This window comes from Miscanthus floridulus, chromosome 12 (assembly GCF_019320115.1).
Source record: "Miscanthus floridulus cultivar M001 chromosome 12, ASM1932011v1, whole genome shotgun sequence".
NCBI lineage: Eukaryota > Viridiplantae > Streptophyta > Magnoliopsida > Poales > Poaceae > Miscanthus > Miscanthus floridulus.
In genome coordinates, this window is record NC_089591.1 from 65,453,291 (window position 1) to 65,478,418 (window position 25,128).

The window sequence follows — 25,128 nt, forward strand, 5'->3', positions numbered from 1 at the left end:
ATCACGCATTCACCGCGTGAGTCACGACGCTGCGGCTTCCTTTCCTCTTCTTCGAGTTTGAAGTTGGACTTCCGTGATTTCTGCGCTTCCTTTCACCGCGAGCCAGCGTCGAGCGTCCCAGCGACGATAGGGGCCTGCCCAACGAGTCGCCGCTCGCCGGCTCCTCCGTGCAGCTGCGCACCACAGTCCGAAGACGTGACGTGATCTCTTGTCTCGTCCAATTCTATCACCATGAGGTAGGCAGCAGGCGGCAGCAAGCTAGCAATAATCAGGTAGGTGATCGTGATCTCTTATCTGTCCAATTCCCTATTTTATAAAACTGCAATTAATAATTGTTTCTCTAAATAGCTCATCTGACATTAATTTAAATGATCTAATTTATGAGCTAAGGGTTATGCAATCCGCTTTGTCATATAGACAAATGACAGCTTTGGAGATTTTTGAGTTTGTTACATAAGGTGATTGTTATCCTAGTACTTCCATTATTGCTTATCGCATCTTGTTTACTACGCCAGTGACTATGGCATCAACTTAAAAAAACTCCTCAAATTTAAAATCGTTGAAGAACTATTTGAGATCTACGATATCACAAGAGAGGTTAAATGAATTGGTAATATTATGCATTGAGAAGCGATTGTTGGATGAGATTGATATTGACACCATCATCGATGACTTCGCAACGAGGAATGTTAGAGATTTGAGGTAATTTAATATGTATATACAAATTATTTCATATGAATATTGTTTTTGCATTCAGTTAACCGTTTATTAGTAACATTTTATATATGTGTATATACTAGCAATGAGTAGTACTAGTAATATTATCATGTTTATATAAAAAGATCTAAACTTTTAGTTTCGTTCTAGGTCCAAATAAACTCAGGACCGGCCCTGCGCTCCGGGAGGCTTCGGATCTTGCACTGTTCATGCACTGTAGCGTGTCAGAACCGGAGCCGGAGAAGCGAGAAATTCGAGCTTCATCGGCTCCATAAACAGTACCCACGCTACATTGAGAGGGAAAAAGGGGTGGGAGAAAAACAGCTCTGAGCTACAGTGTTACTACAGTGTTTTATGTCAGGTTGTCAGCCGGAGCCGAAGCAGCCTGGAGCCATACCAAACGCGAGCGAACTGTTAACGGACTGCGTTTAGTTGTCACCACGATGTTTCTTGCAAAGCGATGAATTCGGTGTTGACGATGGCTCCGTTCGGCTTGTTGTTTACTTGCGGAAAAAAACACTGTTCTGACTAAATTATTCAACGTGTTTGGCCGGTAGACTGCATAGTGAATTTCGGATGGTTTCGGATGATTTAATAGTATTCTGTGAGAGAGAATAAGCTGAAACAAGCTAAAACAAGCCATAACATGACCAGCCGAACACCATGATTGTGAGAGAAAAATATTATTCTGATTAAAAAAATAAGCTAAATAGTATGGATTATAAGGTAAGTGGACCGATATGTCTCGCACCGACGAACACCCACTAGCTGTCACTGCATTAGCACTTGCCTTTAGCATTCACGAAAAAATATATTGGTGATTCATGAAATAAGACAGTTTGTGTCTCTCGAAGCCACTGTTTCTCAGTGCTGATTCCTCTCATCTTTCACGGAAAGGAAGGCTACCCAATTAAAACAAAGAAAATGAAGCTTTTTGTCGCGATTTTTAAATCTAGTTGTCAATGCTTCTTCACCTTTTATAGGAGAACAAAAGGCCACCCGATGAGAAAAGAAAATGAAGCTTATTCAAAAGAAACAAGCAAGCATCTTTCCTGCTGGCATTGTCACATATGGCCTTTTCAGACTAGCCTCGCTGATTTTCTTCACGACTTTAGATTCATTTTTAAATGAGTTATTTTTCATTTTTATTGATCTTTTGCCTCGTAAACTTCTATAGTTTTTCTTGATTGTCATACACTTTATGGTACTCTCGTTCGATTAAACTCAGATAATAGAGCCATGAGACAAATTAACAAAGGCTGTGCCATTGCAAAAAGAAAGGAAGTGCATCTTTTTTTCGGGGGGGGGGGGGGGGGGGGGGGGGGGGGGGCGGGGGGGGGAGGAAGTGCATATGCAACACTAGTAGGAGAAAGATATTTTCAAAGAACGGTGCAACTAAAATCGAGTTTTTTCCAAAGATCCAGTTGCCCTGGTTTAATCAATAATAAAATAAGAAAAAGGTAACATACAACAATTGGTTACATGCGCGAGCGGTGCTCCCAACTGAGGTTTTGGTTTGCAAAGGCTATTACTCGCTACCTAGTCGGACGACCATTAGAGGTTTGAGAGGTACCCCCTTCTGCCAAGTACCAGTAGTGGCTAGTATCCTTAATCTCCATGAACATAGCCATTGCTGACCTCCTACCGCAAGATGACAGCCAACCTAAAGTTTACTTAAAATCGTGTGAAATTGTGTTTAAGACTGCTCACAGCGTGATCGATGCTCAAACAAAATATTCCTATGCCACATTCACCGATGCTGGCAACACTTAAAAGCCTATAGTGTCAGCATCGATGCTCATGCGAATGTGGGGCTGGTTTGTCAGAACGTCACTGTCTCTACCTGCTCTAGTGGCTGGCTGTGAAATTATTTCTTTATTCAGCAAGCACTGGTGAACCTACATGCCACGGTGCTTGATTTTTTCAACTTGGCATCACACTCTACAATGGCATGAGCCGGTGCCTCATCCTTCTCTCTCCTAATTCAGCACCGGTGAAACCCAACGCTATGAGCAGTCTAATGATAGTGCACGGCTAGACGCCCACACTCATGTGCCAACGTGTCTCGATGGGTTTGACGACTCGAAAATCAAATAATATTGTCCCTTATATCTATAAGGCGAAATTATGTTTATTGAGTGGACGCCAGTAGCGAACTCAGGGCGCGTTTAGTTGGTCGAAATTTGGATGTGCAAAGTTTGCATAGTGCCAGATTCCCTACTGTAGCATTTCGTTTGTATTTGGTAATAATTGTCCAACCGTTGACTAATTAGGTTCAAAATATTCGTCTCGCAAAGTACAACCAAACTGTGCAATTAGTTTTTAATTTCGTCTACTTTTAATATTTCATGCATGTACCGTAAGTTTAATGTGATAATTTTTTTTTTTTTACATAGTGCCAAAGTTGGCAACTAAAAGGGCTCAATGCTCGAATGGAGCCCGAGTAAGGATCAAGACGCCAACGACATTATGTGTTTTTAACCTTCCAGCCAGACATAAAGCGACAAATCTTTTAGCATGCTTTGACGCCAGAGCCCAGGCAAAAGCCCCCAAGGTCACCGGGCCCTAAATCCACCACCGGTGGACACAAAGGGCGTGTTTGGCTACCCGTCATGCTAGCCTGAGATAGTCTCCTGCAAGTAAGGCCGGATAACGAGCTGGCTCGGCTCGGCTCGTTCTGGCTCGTTAAGATAATGAGTTAGCTCGGCTCATTATCCTAACGAGCCAGAAAGCCAGTTTTGCTTGGCTCGTTAAAAGCTCGAGCTAGCTCGTTAAGCTCGCGAGCCAGATATAAAAAATACACAAAATATAATATTTGTATTTATCTAAAGTTTGAGAATAATAATAATATAAAAAAATACATCTAGATCAGTTACCAGTCAATTTTTAGGGTCTAGACCAGTTACTAGTCAATTATAAAGTACAAGACATGAAGTAATACAAAACTAATATAAGTTTTGATTTTTTTTTTCTATAAGCTTAACTCGTTTAACTCGTGAGCGGCTCGCGAGCTGGCTCGAGTTGGCTCGTTATAGCTAACGAGCTAAAATTTTAGCTTAGCTCGGCTTTTTATCATAACGAGCCGAGCCGAGTCGAGCCAGCCACGAGCCAAGCGAGCTAACGAGCTTCGAATTTTTCGTCCAGCCTTACCTGCAAGCCAAGACTACCATGTTTGGTTGTCTACTATCTAAGTCTGGCTAACATCTGGTTGGATGGTTTAGTCTAAATAGAGTCAGGGCCTCTTTGGCAGCGCTCCTGCGTGCTCTGGCTCTGTCACTCTTCTTTATATAGATACCTTCACCACTTTGAAGCAATTCGTCGAACATGTGATGGGCGTCACCCCTTTGCGAATCGAAGCAGGGGCTAATCAGCTTGTTCGTTTGGCTGTGGCTTGTCGTAAACGATCATAAATTTTCAGCTGAAACAGTATTTTTCTCTCACATAAACCAGCGAACGGTACTTCTTTACGAACCAGCAACGATACGAACCAGCCAACCGAACAGGCTGAATGTCTGTATCACTGTTGCTATCAAGAGCAATGATGAACTCAGATGAGGTCTTTGTTCTCATGATTCACAGGGTGTTTGAAGCTGAGGGCTAAACTAGCATGTAAACTGAAGATGAGAACTCCGTGCTCATGGTGCTCTCAACTCCATGCCTGCGACTCCAGCAATTCGTGGAACACTATGGAGCAGCCAGATCGAAATCGTGCACCGCCTTGTGCGGGTCCTGGATCTCCGCCGTCCACCTCCCCCACGGCCGCTGCCGCACGCCGCCAGCGCCTACGCAAGCCTGCAAAAGGGAGGGATAGCGCACGCTGCCAGGCCGGCAAGGAGGAGCGCAACAGGGAGGGAAGAGTGGGGGCTCGCCGATGGAGAGGGAGGGGAGCTCGCGAGCACGACAGTAGCGACACCCGCCCGTGGGACCCCCGCCCTGCCACCGCGGGAGCTCGCCGTCGAAGGGGAGCTTGCCGACAAAGGTGGAAACCGGCCTTTCCCAACACCCATCGGAGCACGGCCACCTCGCGAGCTCGTCGTGGGATCCTCCGCGTTGGTGGCCGGAGCACGCTGACGTCGCCATCCTCCTTGGATCGAGCCAACGTCGTCGAGCGTCCGCTCCCAGACCCCCGCGTTGATGACCGGGAGGTGACGCGACGAGAGCCAGAGCGCTGGCCAAGCCAGGCTCAAGAAAATGGATTCCTATCTTGTTTCTTCAGGGCCAGTCTAAGACCTCTAAAGTGGTTTAACTGTGCCTAGCTCGATCCTATTTAGGGACAACCAAACAAAGTTGACTTCTTAGAGCATGGTGGGGGGTTAGTCACCCAACCAAACAGGCCCAAAGACTCCTATGCTAATGTGACTCAATGGAGTTAGAGAATTTTACGTGGAAAGTGTCCCTTATGGTTCAAAGATCATATGAAATTGTCAATTGTGTAATGGGCAAAAAGACATTATAATGAGGAGGATTATTGCTCCGTTTGGATCTATCTAGCTAACTGTTAGCTCTGATAGTCATAAAACACAAGTTAACAACTTTTTAGTTCGATAATAGCAAAGACACTAGCTAATTTATTAGATAGAGATTTATATGGGATCTCAAATACTTTTTAGCAGCTAACTATTAACTATATGTATAGGATACAAACTGTCGGGGACCTAATACTGGGGTACCCCAGAAGGTGGAACCAATAACCACCGAGCATTAAAAACTTCTGGACGGATAAGGGCGCCATAACATCTCTTGCTCGAATGATAGGAGTTTGGTTCCGCCTCGTCCCGATGCCTTTAGGGCAAGCTCGGTCTCGCCCGAGGGCTGAGGGATAGACTCTGCCTCGCCCGACGCCTTCGAGATAGCTCTACCTCGCCCGAGGGCTCAGGGCTAGTCTCCGTCTCGCCCGACGCCTTTGGGGTGGGCTCAATTTCGCCCGAGGGCTGAGGGATAAACTTCGCCTCACCCGACCCCGGAGGGGCGGGCTCGGTCTCGACCAAGAGATAAGGACTGGCCTCTGCTTCACCCGACGGCCAGGAACGAGCCTCGCCCTGCTCGATATCTAAAGACTGATTTCATCTTACCTGACAACTTCTCCCCGTTCCCTCATGGTGATGGGTACAGGGCAAGACAAGACGTTCGGGTCAACCATGGCTCCAAGGACCATACCCTGCGCCCTGGCAGAAAAAGTACTGCTAGAGAACGACGGGACAGGTGCTTTAGACCCTTCCGGGCGCCACAGAGCCTGAAAGGTATTTTAGGTGCGTGCTCCTCGCCCTGTAGAGTTATAGGCGCCGCCTTCAGCTCTGGGACACGGAACCCGACGAAGATATACGACAACCGCTACGCTCTAGAAAAGGATTTGCTATCTCCACAAACGACGGATATTCCGTCACCACGCTATGGACCCAAGGGAGCTGCGCCCGCTTCCCGACCCCTCAGGTCCACCAAGTCAGAAGACCTTGGCCACGGCGCTACTCCGGACCCCGACCCCGCGTCCCTCCGATGAAGACTCATAGGAACCAGAAGGTGTGCGGAGCAAGGCTGGGGGAGGCTCATAAGTCAAAAACCACTGTACTACAGCCCATACCCTATATAGGGCAGCATTCTGTAACCAACCTGACATTCTATAGAGGCATCGATAGTATTGTAGGCACTTATCTTCCTTCGCACTTATTAGAATGAAGAACTAGGCTGGGTAGACGTGAGCCACAAGACTAGGTAGAGTACGCATCCTAAAGCCCTCACCCTTGTAAAGCCAGCCCCTTCATCTATAAAAGGGGATGCGCTTCCTCCATCAAGGGGACCGATCTTTGACGGGATAGTACACAACACTCACACAGTCAAGCTGCGATCAAGCTCTTAACCTCCTTTCAACCCTTTCATCAGAGACTTGGGATCAGTCCCTCTCTCGATCGTTTGTACCCTCTACTACGAACCGTTCACGATGCTAATAACACGAGCAGCAACAAACTGGACGTAGGGACATTTGGCCCGAACTAGTATAAATCTTGTGTCCTTTAGCGCATCATCTGAGCCTAATGCGCATTACTATAAATTTACTTGCCGGTGCTTGTACAAAACATCGACAGTTGGCGCGCTAGGTAGGGGCCTTGCACGTTCCAAATCAGGCCTCGGATGGCCACCCACGCAATCAGCTAGGCCCCGGGCGCACACGTGCGTTTTGGCGACCTAGATTTCATCGTCACACTAGGAGGAGAGCTGGCGCTGACTCACACGGCCGCCCAGTCTCTCCCTTCCATCAACCTCAGCCATATGAGACTTGAGGGCCCACCCGACAACTCCCTTGGACCCCGGTCATCAAGGGAGGCCTCACGCAATGTCGCCCTGTTTCCAGAAGGCCCCGTACGGAGCGCCCCGATAGCGTTTCCGTTCGGTCTCCGCAACGCTGCGGCGACCGCTGGCCACCTTCTGGCACTACGTGTGGTTCAGTCACCCATGGACATCGAGTTCATGGGGGCGATTGAGCATGATACGGAGACTCTCTACGGGCTCCTCAATGAGGAGCTAGGATCACTCTCTAGCTCAGACTCCGGTAGGGGGAGCCAGCACCCTTCTCGGGAATGCTTCATGGCGCAGACCCCCGATAGGCACGTCGAAAGTATCTCTGAGGAAGAGGTTACCCCGACAAACAACCCTAACGACAGATCCGAGGAAGAGACGACAGCCCCATCTCGCCCAAGGATGGAGCAGCTGAGGGCCCGTCAGCAAGAAATTGATGAGGTCAGGCAAGGGCTCGTCCGGGAGTACGCGGACATCAATCGTGAGATTGAACGCCGCAAAGACGGGGGGCGCGCGTGCGCCACGGCCCGCACCGTACACCAAAGGATCCTCACCGACGATGGGACCCTTCCTCACTTTGCCCGAGCAAGCTAGAACATCGCCACAGCAACCGCCTTGCTACATGGCCTTCCGGAGGCCACGACGTCTGAGGATCGCCGCGCCCGCTGAGAAATTCGCACGTTACTTGAGCGTGCGGCGGTGCAGCAGGCGGAAAGTTCGTTGTCTCGACGACGCAAACCCGACACCAGCCAGCGCACGCCCTCAGTGCGTCCCACCAAGGACGCGTCCATTCACCAAACACCGCCAGGCGGCAGGCAACCCTCTGCCGTCCTAGTGCATCAACGCCTCGGCCATGGCCGTGACGTACGCAGCATCATCGACGCTCAGAAACACGCTGATGGCGACAATGGAGAAGCAGCATGCCACGGCTACCATCCCCGACGTGGTGGACGCTACGACAGCAACGAGGACCGAAGCCTGAGCCCCGGCCTGCTAGGTCCTCAGACCTTCGGTCGACACATCCTCAACGCTGCGTTCCCTCTAAGGTATCGACCGCCTACCAACATCCCTAAATATTCTGGCAAAACAAATCTCAGGCTTTGGCTCGAAGACTATCGGCTTGCATGTTAGGCCGGTGGTGCGAGTGATGACGATTTTATTATTCGCAATCTCCCGCTGTTCTTGGCCAATTCAGTACGAGCATGGCTGGAGCACCTACCGTCCAATGCCATTCAGAGTTGGGCGGATCTGATGGAGATCTTCGTGGGCAACTTCCAGGGCACATACAAACGCCCTGGAAACCCATGGGACCTCAAGAACTGCCGCCAGAAGGCCGATGAAACCCTCCATGGGTACATCCGGCGCTTCTCTCAGCAGTGCAACGAGCTCCCTAACGTCGCCAACGCCGACGTGGTAGGAGCCTTCCTATCTGGGACAACCTGCGAATCCTGGTCCACAAGCTAGGACGCAGGGGCCCACGGACTACCAAGGAACTCCTGGACATCGCCACCAGTCACGCCTCTAGAGAGGAGGCGATCGGAGCCATCTTTGATCGCTCCGACGGAAAGACGAGGCGGGACGAGGACGCCGACGAAGGCGCCTCCAACCGTCTCGCCAAAAGGAAAAATAAGAAGCAATGGCGCGACAACTTGCTCGTGGCCGCTGCGGACCACAAAGGTGGCCGAAAGCCTGCGGAGGGCACTCCGAACCACTTCGAGAAAATGCTCGATGGGCCATGCACAAACAACGCCTTCCCGGCCAAGCATCTATACAAGGATTGCGGCCTCATGCGCAAATACTTGTCCGGGGGCCTTAACAAAGGGGAGTAGGGGAAGGAGCCTGCTCCCGCCATAGATGACGTAGAGGAGAAGGACGGTGCCTTCCCAACGCCGACCGGCGCCCTCATGATCTTTAGAGGATCAATAGCCTATGACTCCAAGCATCGCCAGAAGGTCACGCGTCGCGAGGTCTATACAACCGAACCGGCCACACCTGTCTTCCTCCGGTGGTCGGAATCCGCCATAACCTTTGACCAGACCGACCATCCGGATGCCTTCCCACACCCAGGAAGGTACCCGCTTGTCGTCAATCTGATCATTGGTCTAAAGCGGCTCACGAAAGTACTGATGGACGGAGGCAGCGGCCTCAACATCATGTACGCCAAGATGCTCGATGAGATGGGCGTCGACCGAACGAACCTCCATCTCATCCGAGCACCTTTCCATGGCGTCGTGCCTGGTAGGCAAGCTGTGCCACTAGTGGGGTTCCAATTACCGGACTGAGACCCTCACCTTCGACGTAGTGGGGTTCCCGGGGACTTTCCCCGCCATCCTGGGACGACCATGCTACGTGAAGTTCATGGCCGTCCCCAATTATACGTACCTTAAGCTGAAGATGTCGGGCCCCTGTGGGGTCATCACCATCGGCACCTCCTTCCAGCGCGCTTACGAGTGCGAAGTCGAACACTGTGGACATGCATTCGTGGTCATCGCCTCCAAAGAGCTCACCACCCTCAGGGAGAAGGTCGTTGAAGAGGCACCCAACGTGAAGAGGTCATCCGGGTCGTTCGAATCGACGGAAGGACCCAAGGAGGTCCTCTTGGACCCCAGCAACTCCGAGGGCAAAAAAGTCCGTATCGGGACCGTGCTCTCCTCCGAATAGGAAAGCGCGCTCGTCGACTTCCTCCGCGATAATAAAGACATCTTTGCGTGGAAACCCTCGGATATGCCAGGCATCTCGAGGGAGGTCACCGAGCATACTCTCCAGATCCTCCCGGGCTCCAAGCCAGTGAAGCAACGCCTACGCCGTTTTGACAAGGAAAAACGCCAAGCCATCGGTGAAGAAATAGCAAAATTGTTAGCTGCTGGGTTCATCAGAGAAGTACACCACCTAGAGTGGTTGGCAAATCCTGTTCTTGTGTGAAAAAAGAGTGGGAAATGGAGAATATGTGTCGATTACACAGGCCTCAACAAGACGTGTCCAAAGGATCCGTTTCCTTTGCCACGAATAGACTAAATAGTCAATTCTACCTCGGGGTGCGAAACCCTCTGTTTCCTTGACGCATACTCTGGTTACCACCAAATCACGATGAAAGAGTCCGACCAGCTCGCGACATCTTTTATCACCGCCTTCAGATCATTTTGCTATATTTCAATGCCATTCGGTCTGAAGAATGCTGGGGCAACTTACCAGCGCTGTATGCTCAATTGCTTCGGAGACCTCATCGGGCGAACCATTGAGCCCTATGTCGATGACATCGTGGTCAAGTCTAGGCGAGCTGACCACCTTGTCACCGACCTTGAACAAACCTTTGCGAAACTCTGGGCAAACGACATCAAACTCAATCCCAAAAAATGTGTTTTCGGGGTCTCAAGGGGCATGCTACTCGGCTTCATCGTCTCTAAGCATGGCATCGAAGCCAACCCAGAAAAGATATCAGCCATCACAAGGATGGGCCCGATCCAAAACATAAAGGGGGTTCAGTGGATCACAGGGTGCCTTGCCGCCCTCAGCCAATTTATTTCGCGCCTCGGCGAACGAGGACTCCCCCTTTATCGACTCCTAAAGAAATTTGACCGCTTCGAGTGGACAGCCAGGCTCAGGAGGCGCTTGACATGGTTAAATGATTTTTAACTAAACCCCTGGTCCTAGTTCCTCCATGCAACGGAGAATCCCTCCTACTGTATATATCGGCCACCACCCAAGTGGTTAGCTCCGCCTTAGTGGTAGAGCGAGAGGAAGAGGGGCACGCCTTCAAGGTGTAGCGCCCTGTGTATTTCATTAGCGAGGTGTTATCTGACTCCAAAGCCCGCTGCTCCCAAATCTAGAAACTCCTCTACACCGTCCTCATCACCAAGAGAAAGCTACGCCACTACTTCGAGTCATACCCTGTAACAGTAGTGACATCATTCCCCCTCGGTGGGGTCATCCGTAGCCATGACGCTACGGGAAGAACCGCAAAGTGGGTGCTCGAGCTGATGGATCAGGGCATTTCTTATGCCCCCCAAACAACGATCAAATCTTAGGTACTGGCTGACTTCATTGCGGAGTGGACCGAGATCCAGATGCCACCAGTAGTCGTCGATCAAGGGTACTGGACAATGTACTTCGACGGATCGCTGATGAAGAAGGGCGCCAAAGCAGGACTAGTTTTTGTATCCCCCTCGGGGTCCACATGAGGTACATGGTTCGACTCCATTTCCCCTCATCAAATAATACTGCAGAATATGAAGCGCTCATCAACGGCCTACGAATCGCCATCGAGATGGGCATTCGACGCCTCGATGTCAGGGGCAACTCTCAGCTGGTCGTCAACCAGGTCATGAAGGAGTCATGCTACCACGACGCCAAGATGGAGGCATACTGTCAAGAAGTCCGACGGCTGGAGGACAGATTCGACGGCCTCAAACTCAATCACATCCCAAGGCATCTCAACGAAGCAGCCGACACGCTCGCGAAAGCAGCGTCCAGCCGAGAGCCAGTCCTGACAGGCATCTTTGCCAATGATCAACACAAACCCTCGGTACGCTACGCGGGGTCAGAACTAGCCGATGATGGCCCATCTAGTCCGACCCCAGGGGCCGATCCGCCAACTGCTTCGCCCGATCCCGAGGTTATGGAGCTTGAAGAGGACCCAGCAGCGGAGTCCGACCCTCCCGATGACTGGAGAATGCTTTACCTCGACTACCTTCTCCACGACATACTACCGGCAGATAAGATAGAAGCCCGACGGCTCATGCGACGCGCCAAGTCCTTCGTTCTTGTAGAGGGCAAACTCTACAAACGGAGTCACATCGGTATTCTGCAACTCTGTATCCCTGGCGAACAGGGGAAGCTCCTGCTGGGCGACATCCACGGTGGAATCTGCAGTCATCATGCCACACCAAGAACCTTGGTTGGAAATGCATTCCGACAAGGCTTTTACTGGCCCACCGCAGTAGCCGATGCCGAGCAAATTGTACGCACCTGCGAAGGGTGTCAGTATTACGCTCGGCAAACACACCTCCTGCCCCAGGCACTCCAGATGATCCGCATCATGTGGCCCTTCGTGGTCTGGGGGCTCGACCTGGTTGGGCTACTCAAAAAGGCACCCGAGGGCTTCACCCACCTGCTTGTTAACATAGACAAGTTTACAAAATGGATTGAAGCTCGACCAATATCCACGATCAAATCCAAGCAAGCTGTGCTATTCTTCCTCGACATCATCCATCGCTTTGGAGTACCGAACTCCATCATCATAGACAACGGCACGTAGTTCACCGACAGGAAATTCGTTCGATTCTGTGATGAACAACACATCCGGATCGATTGGGCAGCCGTCGCACACCCCCAGACGAATGGGCAGGTCGAGCGCGCAAACGGCATGCTCCTTCAAGGCCTTAAACCCAGAATTTTTAACCGGTTGAACAAGTTTGGCGCCATAACGTCTCTTGCTCAAATGATAGGAGTTTGGTTCCGCCTCGCCCGACTCCTTTGGGGCGAGCTCGGTCTCATCCGAGGGCTGAGGGATAGACTCCGCCTCGTCCGACGCCTTTGAGATAGCTCTGCCTCGCCCGAGGGCTCAGGGCTAGTCTCTGTCTCGCCCGACGCCTTTGGGGCGGGCTCGGTTTCGCCCGAGGGCTGAGGGATAGACTCCGCCTTGCCCGACCCTGGAGGGGCGGGCTCGGTCTCGACCAAGAGATAAGGACTGGCCTCTGCTTCACCTGACGGCCAGGAACGAGCCTCGCCCTGCTCGATATCTAAAGACTGATTTCATCTTACCTGACAACTTCTCCCCGTTCCCTCATGGTGATGGGTATAGGGCAAGACAAGACGTTCGGGTCAACCATGGCTCTAAGGACCATACCCTGCGCCCTAGCAGGAAAAGTACTACCAGGGAACGACGGAACAGGTGCTTTAGACCCTTCTAGGCGCCGCAGAGCCCGAAAGGTATTTCAGGTGCGTGCTCCTCGCCCTGTAGAGTTGTAGGCGCCGCCTTCAGCTCTGGGACACGAAACCCGACGAAGATATACGACAACCGCTACGCTCCAGAAAAGGATTTGCTATCTCCACGAACGACGAATATTCCGTCACCACGCCATGGACCCAAGGGAGCTGCGCTCGCTTCCCGACCCCTCAGGTCCACCAAGTCAGAAGACCTTGGCCACGGCGCTACTCCGGACCCCGACCCCGTGTCCTTCCGACGAAGACTCATAAGAACCAGAAGGCGTGCGGAGCAAGGCTAGGGGAGGCTCATAAGTCAAAACAACTGTACTGCAGCCCATACCCTGCGCAGGGGCAGCATTCTGTAACCAACGTGACATTCTACAGAGACATCGACAGTATTGTAGGCGCTTATCTTCCTTCGCACTTATCAGAATGAAGAACCAGGCCGGGTAGACGTGAGCCATAAGACTAGGTAGAGTACGCATCCTAAAGCCCTCACCCTTGTAAAGCCAGCCTCTTCATCTATAAAAGGGGATGCGCTTCCTCCATCAAGGAGACCGATCTTTGACGAGATAGTACACAACACTCACACAGTCAAGCTGCGATCAAGCTCTTGGCCTCCTTTTAACCGTTCCATCAGAGACTTGGGACCAGTCTCTCTCGATCGTTTATACCCCCTACTACGAACCGTTCACGGTGCTAATAACACGAGCAGCAACAAACTGGACGTAGGGACATTCGGCCCGAACCAGTATAAATCTTGTGTCCTTTAGCGCACCATCCGAGCCTAACGCGCATTACTATAAATTTACTTGCCGGTGCTTGTACGAAACACCGACACAAACACACTTTATGATTTTTTTTGCTGCACATGAGTTAAGAGGGATTAAGGTAAAATAAATAAATATTTTCTATTTCAATCCCTCTAACCCCATATAGATTGGAACATATTAGAGTATAGCCAAACAAACCTTAGGCAAAGGAGCGAAGGACAACTAACAAGCTACTCCCGAGTTTAACAGTGTGCACCAAACATAGGACCATTCTAGATCGCAAAGAAAGCGAAAAATAACAAAAATATGAACCACCACGAGCTTGATCATCAATAACTGGATGCGAAGAACCTATTAGCAGTTAGCATAGCGTATAGTGAAAATTCTATATACTCCCGCCATCATAAAATAAATTAATTCTTAGAATCATCTTTAAATCAAGCTATTTTTAATTTAATCGTTTTGTCAGGAAGTATAAGAGACACCAAACAAGTATATGATGAAAACATATTTCATGATGTATCTGTTGATAGTAATTTGATGAAATAAATATTAATTTTGATGAAATAAATATTAATGTTTTTTCTATAATTTTAGTGAAACTTAAAATAATTTGATTTAAGACAACTTTAAACATTGATTTAGTTTAGAACAGATGAATTACTGACACCGATTTTGAGGAAGAAGAAATGAAATGGCCCTAATATAATAGCTTATATTACCGAGCACTTCCAATAACTGTTTCTCCTAGGGTGTGGGTCAATGTTTTTTTTCCATGCGAAGACCATCCTCCATTTCCATTTATAGAGAAAACGGAGATACATGAGTTTGATTCAGAAAGACAGAGAAAGAAGAAAGGAATCTCATAATCTTTTGCAATTTTATAACTTTTATTTGCACTTTCTAAGTAGCTCGGTTGTGATTTTTGTTTGTCTGTGGTCTGGGTTGTAGCATAGGCAGCCCGAGGCATAGATCCTCTAGTAGGCATAGCCATATCAGGTCGAAATTAATGTATTTCAAGTGAAATTAATGTATTTTAAAGAATTTTAAGACATAATAAGGTAAAATAAGGACTTAGGAGTATAATTACACACAAAAATATAATCATAACCTTGTATTATTTTTACCTCATGCATCATATCTTCACGCATGCAACCGAACAACATATTTTCTCGCCCAAGCAAATAAGATACAATTAACCAAACATTAAACCATTGCATATCCAATGAAAACGGACTCAACTTAGGGGGTGTCTGGTTCCATGGACTAAATTTTAGTTCATGTCACATCGGACGTTCGGATGCTATTTAGGAGAACTAAATATGAGTTAATTATAAAACTAATTACATAGATGGAGACTAATTTACGAGACGAATTTATTAAGCCTAATTAATTCATCATTAGCACATATTTACTGTAGCACCACATTATCAAATCATGGACTGATTAGGCTTAAAAAATTCATCTCGCAAATTAGCCACAATCTGTGCAATTAGTTATTTTTTTTTGTCTATATTTAATACTTCATGCATGTGTCCAAACATCCGATGGGACAGGGACTAAAATTTTCCTGTAGGAACCAAACACCCCCTTATGTAAGCCAAACTAGATCATATAAACAACTAACTATAGATCCTTAGTCTCTATCTCGCTCTTAACCAAACACACTATTATGCGTAATAATGCCAGACATAGTCACAGCACTCACAACTAGAATCTGTGGATTACCATGTGCTAGTCCGGTGATAGTGTTCAAACTAGATCATATAAACAGCTAACTATAGATCTTAGTCTCTATCTCGCTCTTAACCAAGCACACTATTATACGTAATAATGTCGGACATAGTCATAGCACTCACAACCAGAATCTGAGGATTACCCTGTGCTAGACTGATGATAGTGTTCTTATTAATACTTAGTACACTAGGAGAACCAGAGGTGAAATCAGCAATTTTGGTTAAGGGGGACGGGGTTGGGGGGGGGGGGGGGGGGGGGGGGGGATTCCGCCCCTGCTGGCCCCTTGGTCCCGTATCGAGGAGAACTCTACATTTTGGTAGCGACTCTTAGGTGGTCGCGTTGCGCGCTGGTACACGTCGAAGCTTCAAACAAGGGGCACAGCCTATACATACCCTCATGCAAGACGGGCATGTGCGTTTGGTATACTTGTGTGTGGGAGTTATAACTGGTGTGCAGGATTCCCCGTCATCGGTATCGTAACGAAGTTAGCAGTGTTAAATTGTCCATCACAAAATCCCAACTTGAAGTGCGTAATTTTTTTGTTTTTTTTTCTAACAGAAATACATGGGTCCCGTTCGTTTGGAGGAATTTGGAGAAATCTAGATAAATCTGAAGGAATTTGTGAGAAAAAAATACCGTTCCGAATGAAAAAAGAAACAGATTAAGCCAAATTTAAGGGCACACGAACGGAGCCATGGAGTCTGATAGAACTAGACCGAAGAAAGAAAAGAGTTTTTTTTTTAATCTTGGGCTGCTAGTATCGTATTCAAGGTAAAACAGAGTATGTTGGACTGATTTTTTTTTCAAAAAAAAAGCGTAATCATCCGCAAGCAGGATCTCCATCAAATGCTACAATGTCTTTTGCTTCCTCCGTATTTTATTTTAAATACAAAAAATAAACAAGCCGTTTGCAAAAACTGAACTGTTTCTCCACTAGACTACCTAGAGATGAGGCAAGAAGATACCGCTCGAGTCAAGAAAATACTCCAATGTCCTTTGCTGACACGACGGTGCAGAGCGGACCTGGGCGCGCGACGTGACAGTTCGCTTGAGCCGATGGCCCTCCTCCCTGGGGACTGACATATGGGCCCCGTACCTTAGTGCTGCGGCCTGCGGACGGCGGACCGGACCGCGTCAAATGACCCGTGAACCTGCGGGCGGGGCCAGGGCAGTCGCCGCCGACGTGTCAGCCGGCACGGTGCGTGGGCCCGCGCTCTATCGCTTGTCAGGCCGCTCAGAGGTTGAAACGTGTCCCACAGGAGGTGGGTGACCCTACCTGCACGACGGCGTCTTACGGGCGCACGCAGCCGCACCACTGGTGGACTTGGCGCTGTGTGTGCACAGTGTACGTACTGCTGTACTGCACCCCGGCCCATAATGCCGTGGGCCCGCCGCGGGCTCCTCATCCGCGCGTGGTTTTGGTTGCTACTGTACGCACTGTCGCATAGGCACAGCGTGACGCACCACGCACGGACTCGAGCCGAGCCATTCCCCCACCCGCGAAGTCACGGCCTTGCTGCTGCGCTTGCCGCCATGGATGATGGGCCCCCATCGCATGGCGGCCCGAGGCAAAGATCCACCAGGTATCCAACGCCTCTTGGATAGCGGTAATGGGCACGTTACTATTCCGTGCGACGCAAGTGCCAAATGGGCAAATGGCTGTCTCTTTTTTTTTTCCCTATTGTCGGCAGCTTCTTGGACGTGTCGTTCAGGCTTGTGCGTTTTGGATGTTGCTGTTGCGTGTGTTGTCTTTTGCGAAAACAAAATCTACTAAAACTTCACAAATTTAAGTTGCTGCATATACAGTAGTCGTTTCGAGAAATAAACTGCTGTAGAAACTGGCTGCGAAACCAAGATTTGGAATAATCGTTTCCATGAATCACGCTGTGCTCGATAATGATGTTCTAACATTAAAAAAAAGCCTGTTTAGTAACAGCTAAAATTAGCAGGTGAGGATCAAAGAGGCCTGTTAATAGATTTATTAACTCTTAGCAAATGGAGGTGGAAGAGAGGTGCTAATGGTTCATGTGGATCTTCGACGACCAACTATTGAACCATCAATTAACAGGTTTTAATCCAAATAACCCCTGATAAGCTAGCTAAGAGTAGTCAGCAACTTTTTAACTTAGGGCATGTTTGGTTTACCCCTCCTCAAGTTTAATAGTCACTAAAATACCAAACACCACACTAAAATTTAGGGGTCACTAAAGTTTAGTAACTTTTAGTCATCAAATGGTACTTAAAAGTGACTAAAGTATATATGGGACAACTACTTTAATCACTGTAACTAAACAGGAGTCACTAAACTTTAGAGAAGTCACTCAACTTTAGAGGCTACTAAATTTTAGGCAGTGAAACCAAACACGCCCTTATTGTCAGCACTAGTGGATTAAAAACAGAGCCTTCTCTGTAAACGTCCACATTGAGTAGTGTGTATACTATGCCGAAGATGAGACGGGCGGTAGAATGAATCAAGAGAATATAAATAATGGTAACCTTTCCTAAGACGAGATGGGTATGCATATGCTGATCTGCAGATATGCTTGGGGTGTATGGTTCTTTAATTGCTCCTAAAATTTATGTCACATCAAATATTTAGATATTAATAAAGAACATTAATTATAGATTAATTATAAAATAAATTACATAGATAGAGGCTTATTTCTAAGACGAATTTTTAAGTCTAATTAATATGTCATTAGCATGTGTTTACTATAGCATCACGTTGTCAAATTATAAACTAATTAGGCTTAAAAGATTCATCTCATAAATTAGTCGCAAGTTATGCAATTAGTTTCATAATTAGTCTATACTAAATACTCTATACATATGTCAAATATTCGATGTGACAGATTCTGCACACGTGTGTACCCGGTCGGACCAGTCAGTATGGAGCGGGGGGGGGGGGGGGGGGGGGGGCGCATCATGTATGGAGGGAGCACCGACCGTGAACAGCTGTGGCATGCATGGGCGTCCAGCAGCCCAGCAGTGTGAAAAAAGACGATTTGGTTTATTGGCCGATAAAATCGGCTAATGCTGATTTATTATAAAAAAAATTATTAACAGGTTTATAAGCCCCGACTAAAATCAACGGAAGAACGGGCTATGTGTTGTAGCTGTGCTAACAGTGGCATTCGGTCCTCCGAGGTGCCATTCTCACGTTCTGCTTGACTGGCTCCACAGCTGTCTGCGGGCTGCTGCTGGCTTGTTTCTCTCGGTCAAGGTACGCTCGGCAGGTGGCTGAATAGGCCACTGCGTTCACCGCAACCCACGCGTTGTTTATCGCTTCTCATCACTAACCGCATGCTTTAGTTCACTGATGACGGGTGACGACGACGCGACCCAAAGCAGCTAGGAACAAACTGAGCAACGCTGTCTCCAACTGAAGATCTGTTACGGAAACTAAATCTAAAATAAATCTCAAACACAATAATTATAGTCTCCAATAGAATACATATATGGAAGACCCATGGTAGAAGAGACATAACCAAAATCTGAGTATCCTCTCTACTGGAGATCTATTTGCAGACATGGTTGTCTTTTGAGTCGATATTGAACCCTTTACCTGTAGTGTTATTAATAACGAATGAGTCTTGTGTTTTAGAACGAATTGATCCTCTATTTGAGGTCTGGTCGCAGCCAGTCAAGAACTCACGAGCTACAGAACGATCCGGTCGACGAACTGTTCCTCGAGGGCCCGAGGCCCGAGCGCGCGCGGTTGCTGTAGTCTGTGGGCAGGCAACAGTGTAATGTGAAGCCCAGTCTGCCGGCATGGCATGGGCGTGCCGCGCGACCATGCATGCGAACAGCGCCCTCGACAGGTCGCCGAGACAACAGGAAGGGACCGACGTGCACGGCAGCACGAGCGCGCTTCCTCCATTCCACGCCGCAAGCCCCGGAAGGCCGCGGTCAAAAGAGGCCCGCCCGTCCCGACCCCGCCCTGCTAACGCCTAGCGGCGCACAATCATGCACGCGAACTGTGCGATGATCTGACGGGACGACACAGAGCAGATAGAGCCGCTGCCCGCAGCAGCAGAAGCGAGGAAAAGGCAAAAACCGGAAGCGGGCAGGGGTCCCGGTCGCCGAAGCGAGACGAGGAAGGGGGAGGGGGGCACGGACACGGGCGTACCTTGACGGGGGCGCCCGCTGTTCTCCACCCGCATCGCCATGTCAAGGTCACACATCGTCCTCGTCCACGCCGCGCCAGGAGGCCGGGCACGAGCCGGCAGCCGGATCGCGGCCACTTCTGTTCCCTCGTCTGTCTGCCGATCGAGGGGAAGAGCTGCTGGTGCCTGGGGCTGGGGGTGAATCACGAGCGAAGAGATGCCGGGCGCCGGAGTCTGATTGGTGCCTGGGCGAAGCTAGCGATGGCTGGCTGGCGCTGCTAGTGGGAGGAGGACTGGAGGAGGTCCGAGGTGGGTGGGGCTCGGGCTCGGGCTCGTCTGCACTACTGCATCCCTGGCCTCGTAAGCAAAAGATATCGGTGATGTAAGCTTCAAGATATATGCCCAATTATTGCCGCTGGCGCCCGGAGAAAAATATTGCGCCCGTGCAGGTGGTATGCGGCTTCCATTTTTGCTAGTTGCGGCTACTGCTCCCTCCTTGGTAATGGTGTGGATGAGCAATCACCCATCAGCCATCAGAGCTGACCCATTAGCCATTACCTATTAGCTGATCGATGTGCGAACTTTAGCTTCCGTTAGGTGGAGGGCCCGGGCCCCCATTCTCTGGAAAGCTTCCGTTAGGTGGAAGGCCTGGAGCCCCATTCTCTCGAAATGGGGCTACCACTATAGATCATATTCGCCATTAAAAATAACACATCATGGTTGGTCAAGAGGAAACCTTTGCTAAATAAGGTGATCCAGTGATCCTAGTTACCAACTATGGTGCGTCCAAATGACCCAACATATACATATTTGTTTAGCAAGATTTGCACTTTGTAGCGTAGTCCCAGCTAGCGAAACAAACGAGACTAAAAGTGGCAACGGGTAAAATCCACGCGGATATAGAAATCACAAACCCACACCCACGACAATATATCTGTGCCCGCGCCCGCGCCCGCGCCCGCCACCCGCCACGGGCAGCACTATGCGCCCGCGCCCGCTATCCGCAGGCATGTTTTGCCCATGGGCATGCCCGCATATCCGCGGCGGCGGGACAGAGACGACAGCCTGCGCGGTGGGGATGGTGGCCTGGGTCGGAGCTTTTGAGCAGGGAGGATGGCGCCCCGCGTAGGAGCCTCGGAGCGGGGAGGACGGCGGCCAGCGAAGGAGCCTCGGTGCGGGGAGGCCGGTGTCCGGCGACCGGCGTCGGAAGGGGGAGGCCTAGGTCGGAGCTTCGGAGCAGGGAGGATGGCGGCCGGCATCGGAGCCTCGTTTCAGGGAGGACGGCGGCCGGCGAAGGAGCCTCGGACCTCGGTGCGGGGAGCCGCTAATGGGGAACTGGGGGCTGGGGGTCTAACCGTCTGAGGGAGGCCGGAGTGGAGGAGCGACGGCGCTGGGGAGGCCGAAGTCCGGAGGTGTGATGCGCCGATGCCGCTAGGGTCTGGGGACGCGCGTCGCCGATAGGGAGGCCAGACTCCGGAGGCGCGACTTGGGGTCACCGGTGGCGTGGCCGTGTGGGTGAGCCCGTGAGGGTGAGTGGGTGACGACGATTGCTGGTGGAGGTGGGAGTGGGATGGGATTGGGAATTTGGGATGACGGATGAGTGAACTCAAACCCTAGAATCTGAAGGTTATATAGCTCTTACACAGTGGCCCCACATGTCAGTGCGGGGTTCGCGGGTTTGCGGATGCGGGCATGCTCTTTTTTTACCCGTTTACCTTTGCCCGCTGGGCACAACTCTATGCCCGCGCCCGTGCCCGCGGGCACCTATTCGCGCCCGTATCCGCGCTCACCGGGTCAGGTGCCCACGGATACGCGGATTTTTTTTTGCCCGTTGCCATCTTTAAACAAGACCGCACTAGCAAAAGTTTATAGAATCTCCGTCTAGTCATCTGATCAGATCATTGGTTGGCCAAGTTGAGATCTAGTCAGACATTTGAGTAATCCGACGCGCAGCAGTAGTTATCTGAAGTGATGTGTCGATCGTTCACCTAAAATAAAATTGTGCCGCACGAAGAGTTGCAGCTGCAGCTGATGACCTGTTGGAAAGGGTCTAGTATGGTTTCATATGGTCTGGAAGCTCATCCGCTTTGTCGCCACGCCATCGATTGCTCGGTATTGCCATTCCAATGAAGAACATTGTATATACCACCTGGTAGTTTTTTTTTTATGAAAGACAGCTAACTTGGCACCTCCTTAAAAGACAAGGTTGTGTGCATCACCTCCTTAGCAGTTTCAGGAACATATATAGTTTTTATTAAAAAGTGTTTGTTGCCTTTTTTTTGTGAATCACAATATTTCCAGGCTTTTAGCTCATTTGTCCGAATACGATATCCGAGGGAATATACCCCATTGTTGTGAAAACTTTGTTTTTTTAGTAAAAAATGACAATATCCTGGGGAGTTTAGGTTTCATTGTCGCCACAATAAAAGTTTGATAAAATACGAAATAGTAGAAATGGACACACACACAAAAAAAAAAGATAGATACAAGGCCTCAAAAGCCCACGACGACGAACTGAACTTCCTAATGGGCTGCAGTCCAGGATCAGACACGTGTCTAACAAATGGGCTCATCTAACCATAACTACAGCCCAGTAGTTTTGCAGGCTCTGTGCCTCTGTACCTTGTGCATGTCCAAGACCATGTCTACAGCAGTGTGCTTCGCAGGTTGCAGTTTTTCTTTTTCAGAACACAAAACAATACGGAGTTGCCGACAAAGATTGAGCCGAAATATCTGTTCAACACGCTCTTAGCCTTGCTGAGTTTGCTCAGTTTGTTACTTGGCACATGTTAATACTAGCGGCACCTTAAAAAAAACAGCGGGACAGGATTGGCCTCGTTCGGCTGGTGTGAAATTTGACTTGTTCGACTTATTTTTTTTTAGCCGGAACAATATTTTTTTCTTACAATATTTCAGCCAGAACAGTGTTTTTCAGGCAGTTTCAGCTAAGTTTCAGACCAGCGAACAGAACCAATAATTTGGAGAGCGGTGGAAGGATTTTTGGAATTATTGTATACTTGTTCATCTTTTCGATCCCTTCTCTCTAAACTCGCTCTGCTATTTAAGAGGAAGGCTAATAATACAGTCGGTTGCTGGCTATAAGGTTTCTTTACAACCTTCTCTTAGCCTACTCAATCATATACTAGCCAGGTGTTCACTATTAATACATGACATATTTGTCTCTCTCACAGAGTTTCTTGGTTCTTGTGCCTAAGCCAGCTGTAAGCTTACAGCCCACTTCTCCTCTCTTATCTTCTCCATCTCAGCATTTAGCCAGCTTACAACCTGCTATTATACTTGCTCTAACAGCTACCACACCTCCTAAACAGCTAAGGCGCCTCAGTTACATTGGCGGCCTTGCCCTGTCCATGTATATACATCACACTGTTAAGCCATTCTTCCACTGGGAACCCAACATTTGTTGGGCCTCCTCTTCAGTCCTCGGCCCATCCCGTGCATCTAGACTTGCCTCCACATGTTCAGGACTGTTGACATTGCCTCTTCTTGAGATACAGCTTGATCCCAGCAAGCGTGTGCAAAAGAGAATTGTTGTTGCACAACCTTCAGATCTTCCTAAGATGTGATGTGCCCACATTTCTGTATAGGACATGCAGCCTGTTCGCTTGTTGGTTTCAGCCAGCCCAAACCAGCCAGCCAATAGTGTTTTCCTCTCACAATAAACCAGCACCAGCCAGCTCAAACTAGTCCAGAAACCAACCAGCGAACATGCCGATGTTTAGGAACGCGTAGGAGCCCAATGCCATCAAGAACAGAACCATCCAACTGTTGCTAGGATGTGCTCACTGCCCAAGCAAGGTGGCTTGGGCAGAATAATCGTCGTTCCATGATCGGATGCTACCTCTAACTCTGCCACGGTGCACTACTGGAAACGCGTGCTTTGCCGAGAGCCAGAGGCTTTGCCGAGGGCCAAATCTCGGGCACTCGGCAAAGACACTCTTTGCCGAGGGCCAGCCATAGGAGCCCTCGGCAAAGAACGGCCCTCGGCGAAGACAGGCCCACGGCAAATCAAATCTTTGCCGAGGGCCACGGCCCTCGGCAAAGATGCCCTCGGCAAATTAGGCCCGTTGGGTTACGGCGGCCATTTCCCGTCAAGCTTTGCCGAGGGCCACCCGTTAGGCCCTCAGTAAAGGTTTTTTTTTCTGTGAAACCAGCTTTTTCGGCATTTTTTTAAGTCTTTGTCGAGGGCCCTAGACCAGGCCCTCGGCAAAGATTTTTTAAAACCCGTTTTTTGGCCAATTTTTTTTTTTATAAATCGCCTTTGCCGAGGGCCCGAGGCTAGGCCCTCGGCAAAGAAGCCCTTTGCCGAGGGGCAGGATAGACCCTTGGCAAAGATTTTTTATTTTTTTTAAAATTCTTTGCCGAGGGCCACGGGCCAGGCCCTCGGCAAAGAGCCCTCGGCAATTTTTTTGGGGGTTTTTAGCCCAGTTTTTTTGTGGTGCTACAATACATTGTTTTGAACCTAATTTTAAAATTTAGGCCAATTTTGATTTTGTTTTGTATATTTCCTTAATTTATTTCGATTCTTTGATTTTTTCGAATATGTCAAATTTGAATTGTAGGTGCATGGAATATTGCAATGTAGTGTTTCGAAAAATGTTATTCATGTTAATTGGTGCATGTTCCCTATCCACGAACTCGCATCAAATTTCGCGCATCTTGTTCGCGTAACATGACGACCGACTTGCCGAAAAAGTGTTTTAAAATTATATAAAATTCATACGAAGTCCAAAAATCACGAAACTTGACGAGATGTCATGCTATCGCATGTGTAGGCTGTGGTAAAAAAATGAGAAGGTTTCGAGCGAGTTACGATGTCGGATGTGTGAAACCCACATGGAGATGTCTGGGTTTCAGGCATCCGACGTCGAAACACGCTCGAAACCTTCTCAATTTTTTATCACAGCCTACACATGCGATAACATGACATCTCGCCAAGTTTCATGATTTTCGGACTTCGTATGGATTTTATATAATTTTAAAACACTTTTCCAGCAAGTCGGTCGTCATGTTACGCGAACAAGATGCGCAAAATTTGATGCGAGTTCGTGGATAGGGACTCAACATGCACCAATTAACATGAATAACATTTTTCAAAACACTACATTGCAATATTCCATGCACCTACACAAATTTGACATATTCGAAAAAATCAAAGAATCGAAATAAATTAAGGAAATATACAAAACAAAATCAAAATTGGCCTAAATTTTAAAATTGACTTCAAAACAATGTATTGTAGCACCACAAAAAAACTGGGCTAAAAAACAAAAAAAAATTGCCGAGGGCCTGGCCGTGGCCCTCGGCAAAGAATTAAAAAATAAAAAATAAAAAATCTTTGCCGAGGGCCCTGGATCTTGTGAAAAAAATCCCGGCAAAGGACCGAAACCTAAATCGGGCCGCAGCACAAATTCCCGATTGGAATCTTGTGAAAAAAAATCCCGCTCGACCATCTCCCTCCCCACGCGCCCGCTCGCGGCCGGCCCCCGCGCGTCCACCACCGCCGTCGCGCACCCCGTCGCCGCGCGCCCGCTGCTGCGCGCGCCGGCTGCCCCGAGCCC

General features: G+C 49.0%; 1 protein-coding gene across 1 annotated transcript in view; it reads right to left on the reverse strand.

Annotated features, from left to right (window-relative positions):
- LOC136497024 (protein argonaute 1B-like) overlaps nt 1–20,014 on the reverse strand; it is a 36,787-nt gene extending 16,773 nt beyond the window's left edge. Inside the window, exon 1 of the mRNA XM_066492811.1 lies at nt 19,573–20,014. Coding sequence (XP_066348908.1) covers nt 19,573–19,627 — 55 coding nt within the window. The 5' untranslated portion in view covers nt 19,628–20,014. The remainder of the gene's footprint in view (nt 1–19,572) is intronic.
- Between the last annotated feature and the right edge of the window lie 5,114 nt (nt 20,015–25,128).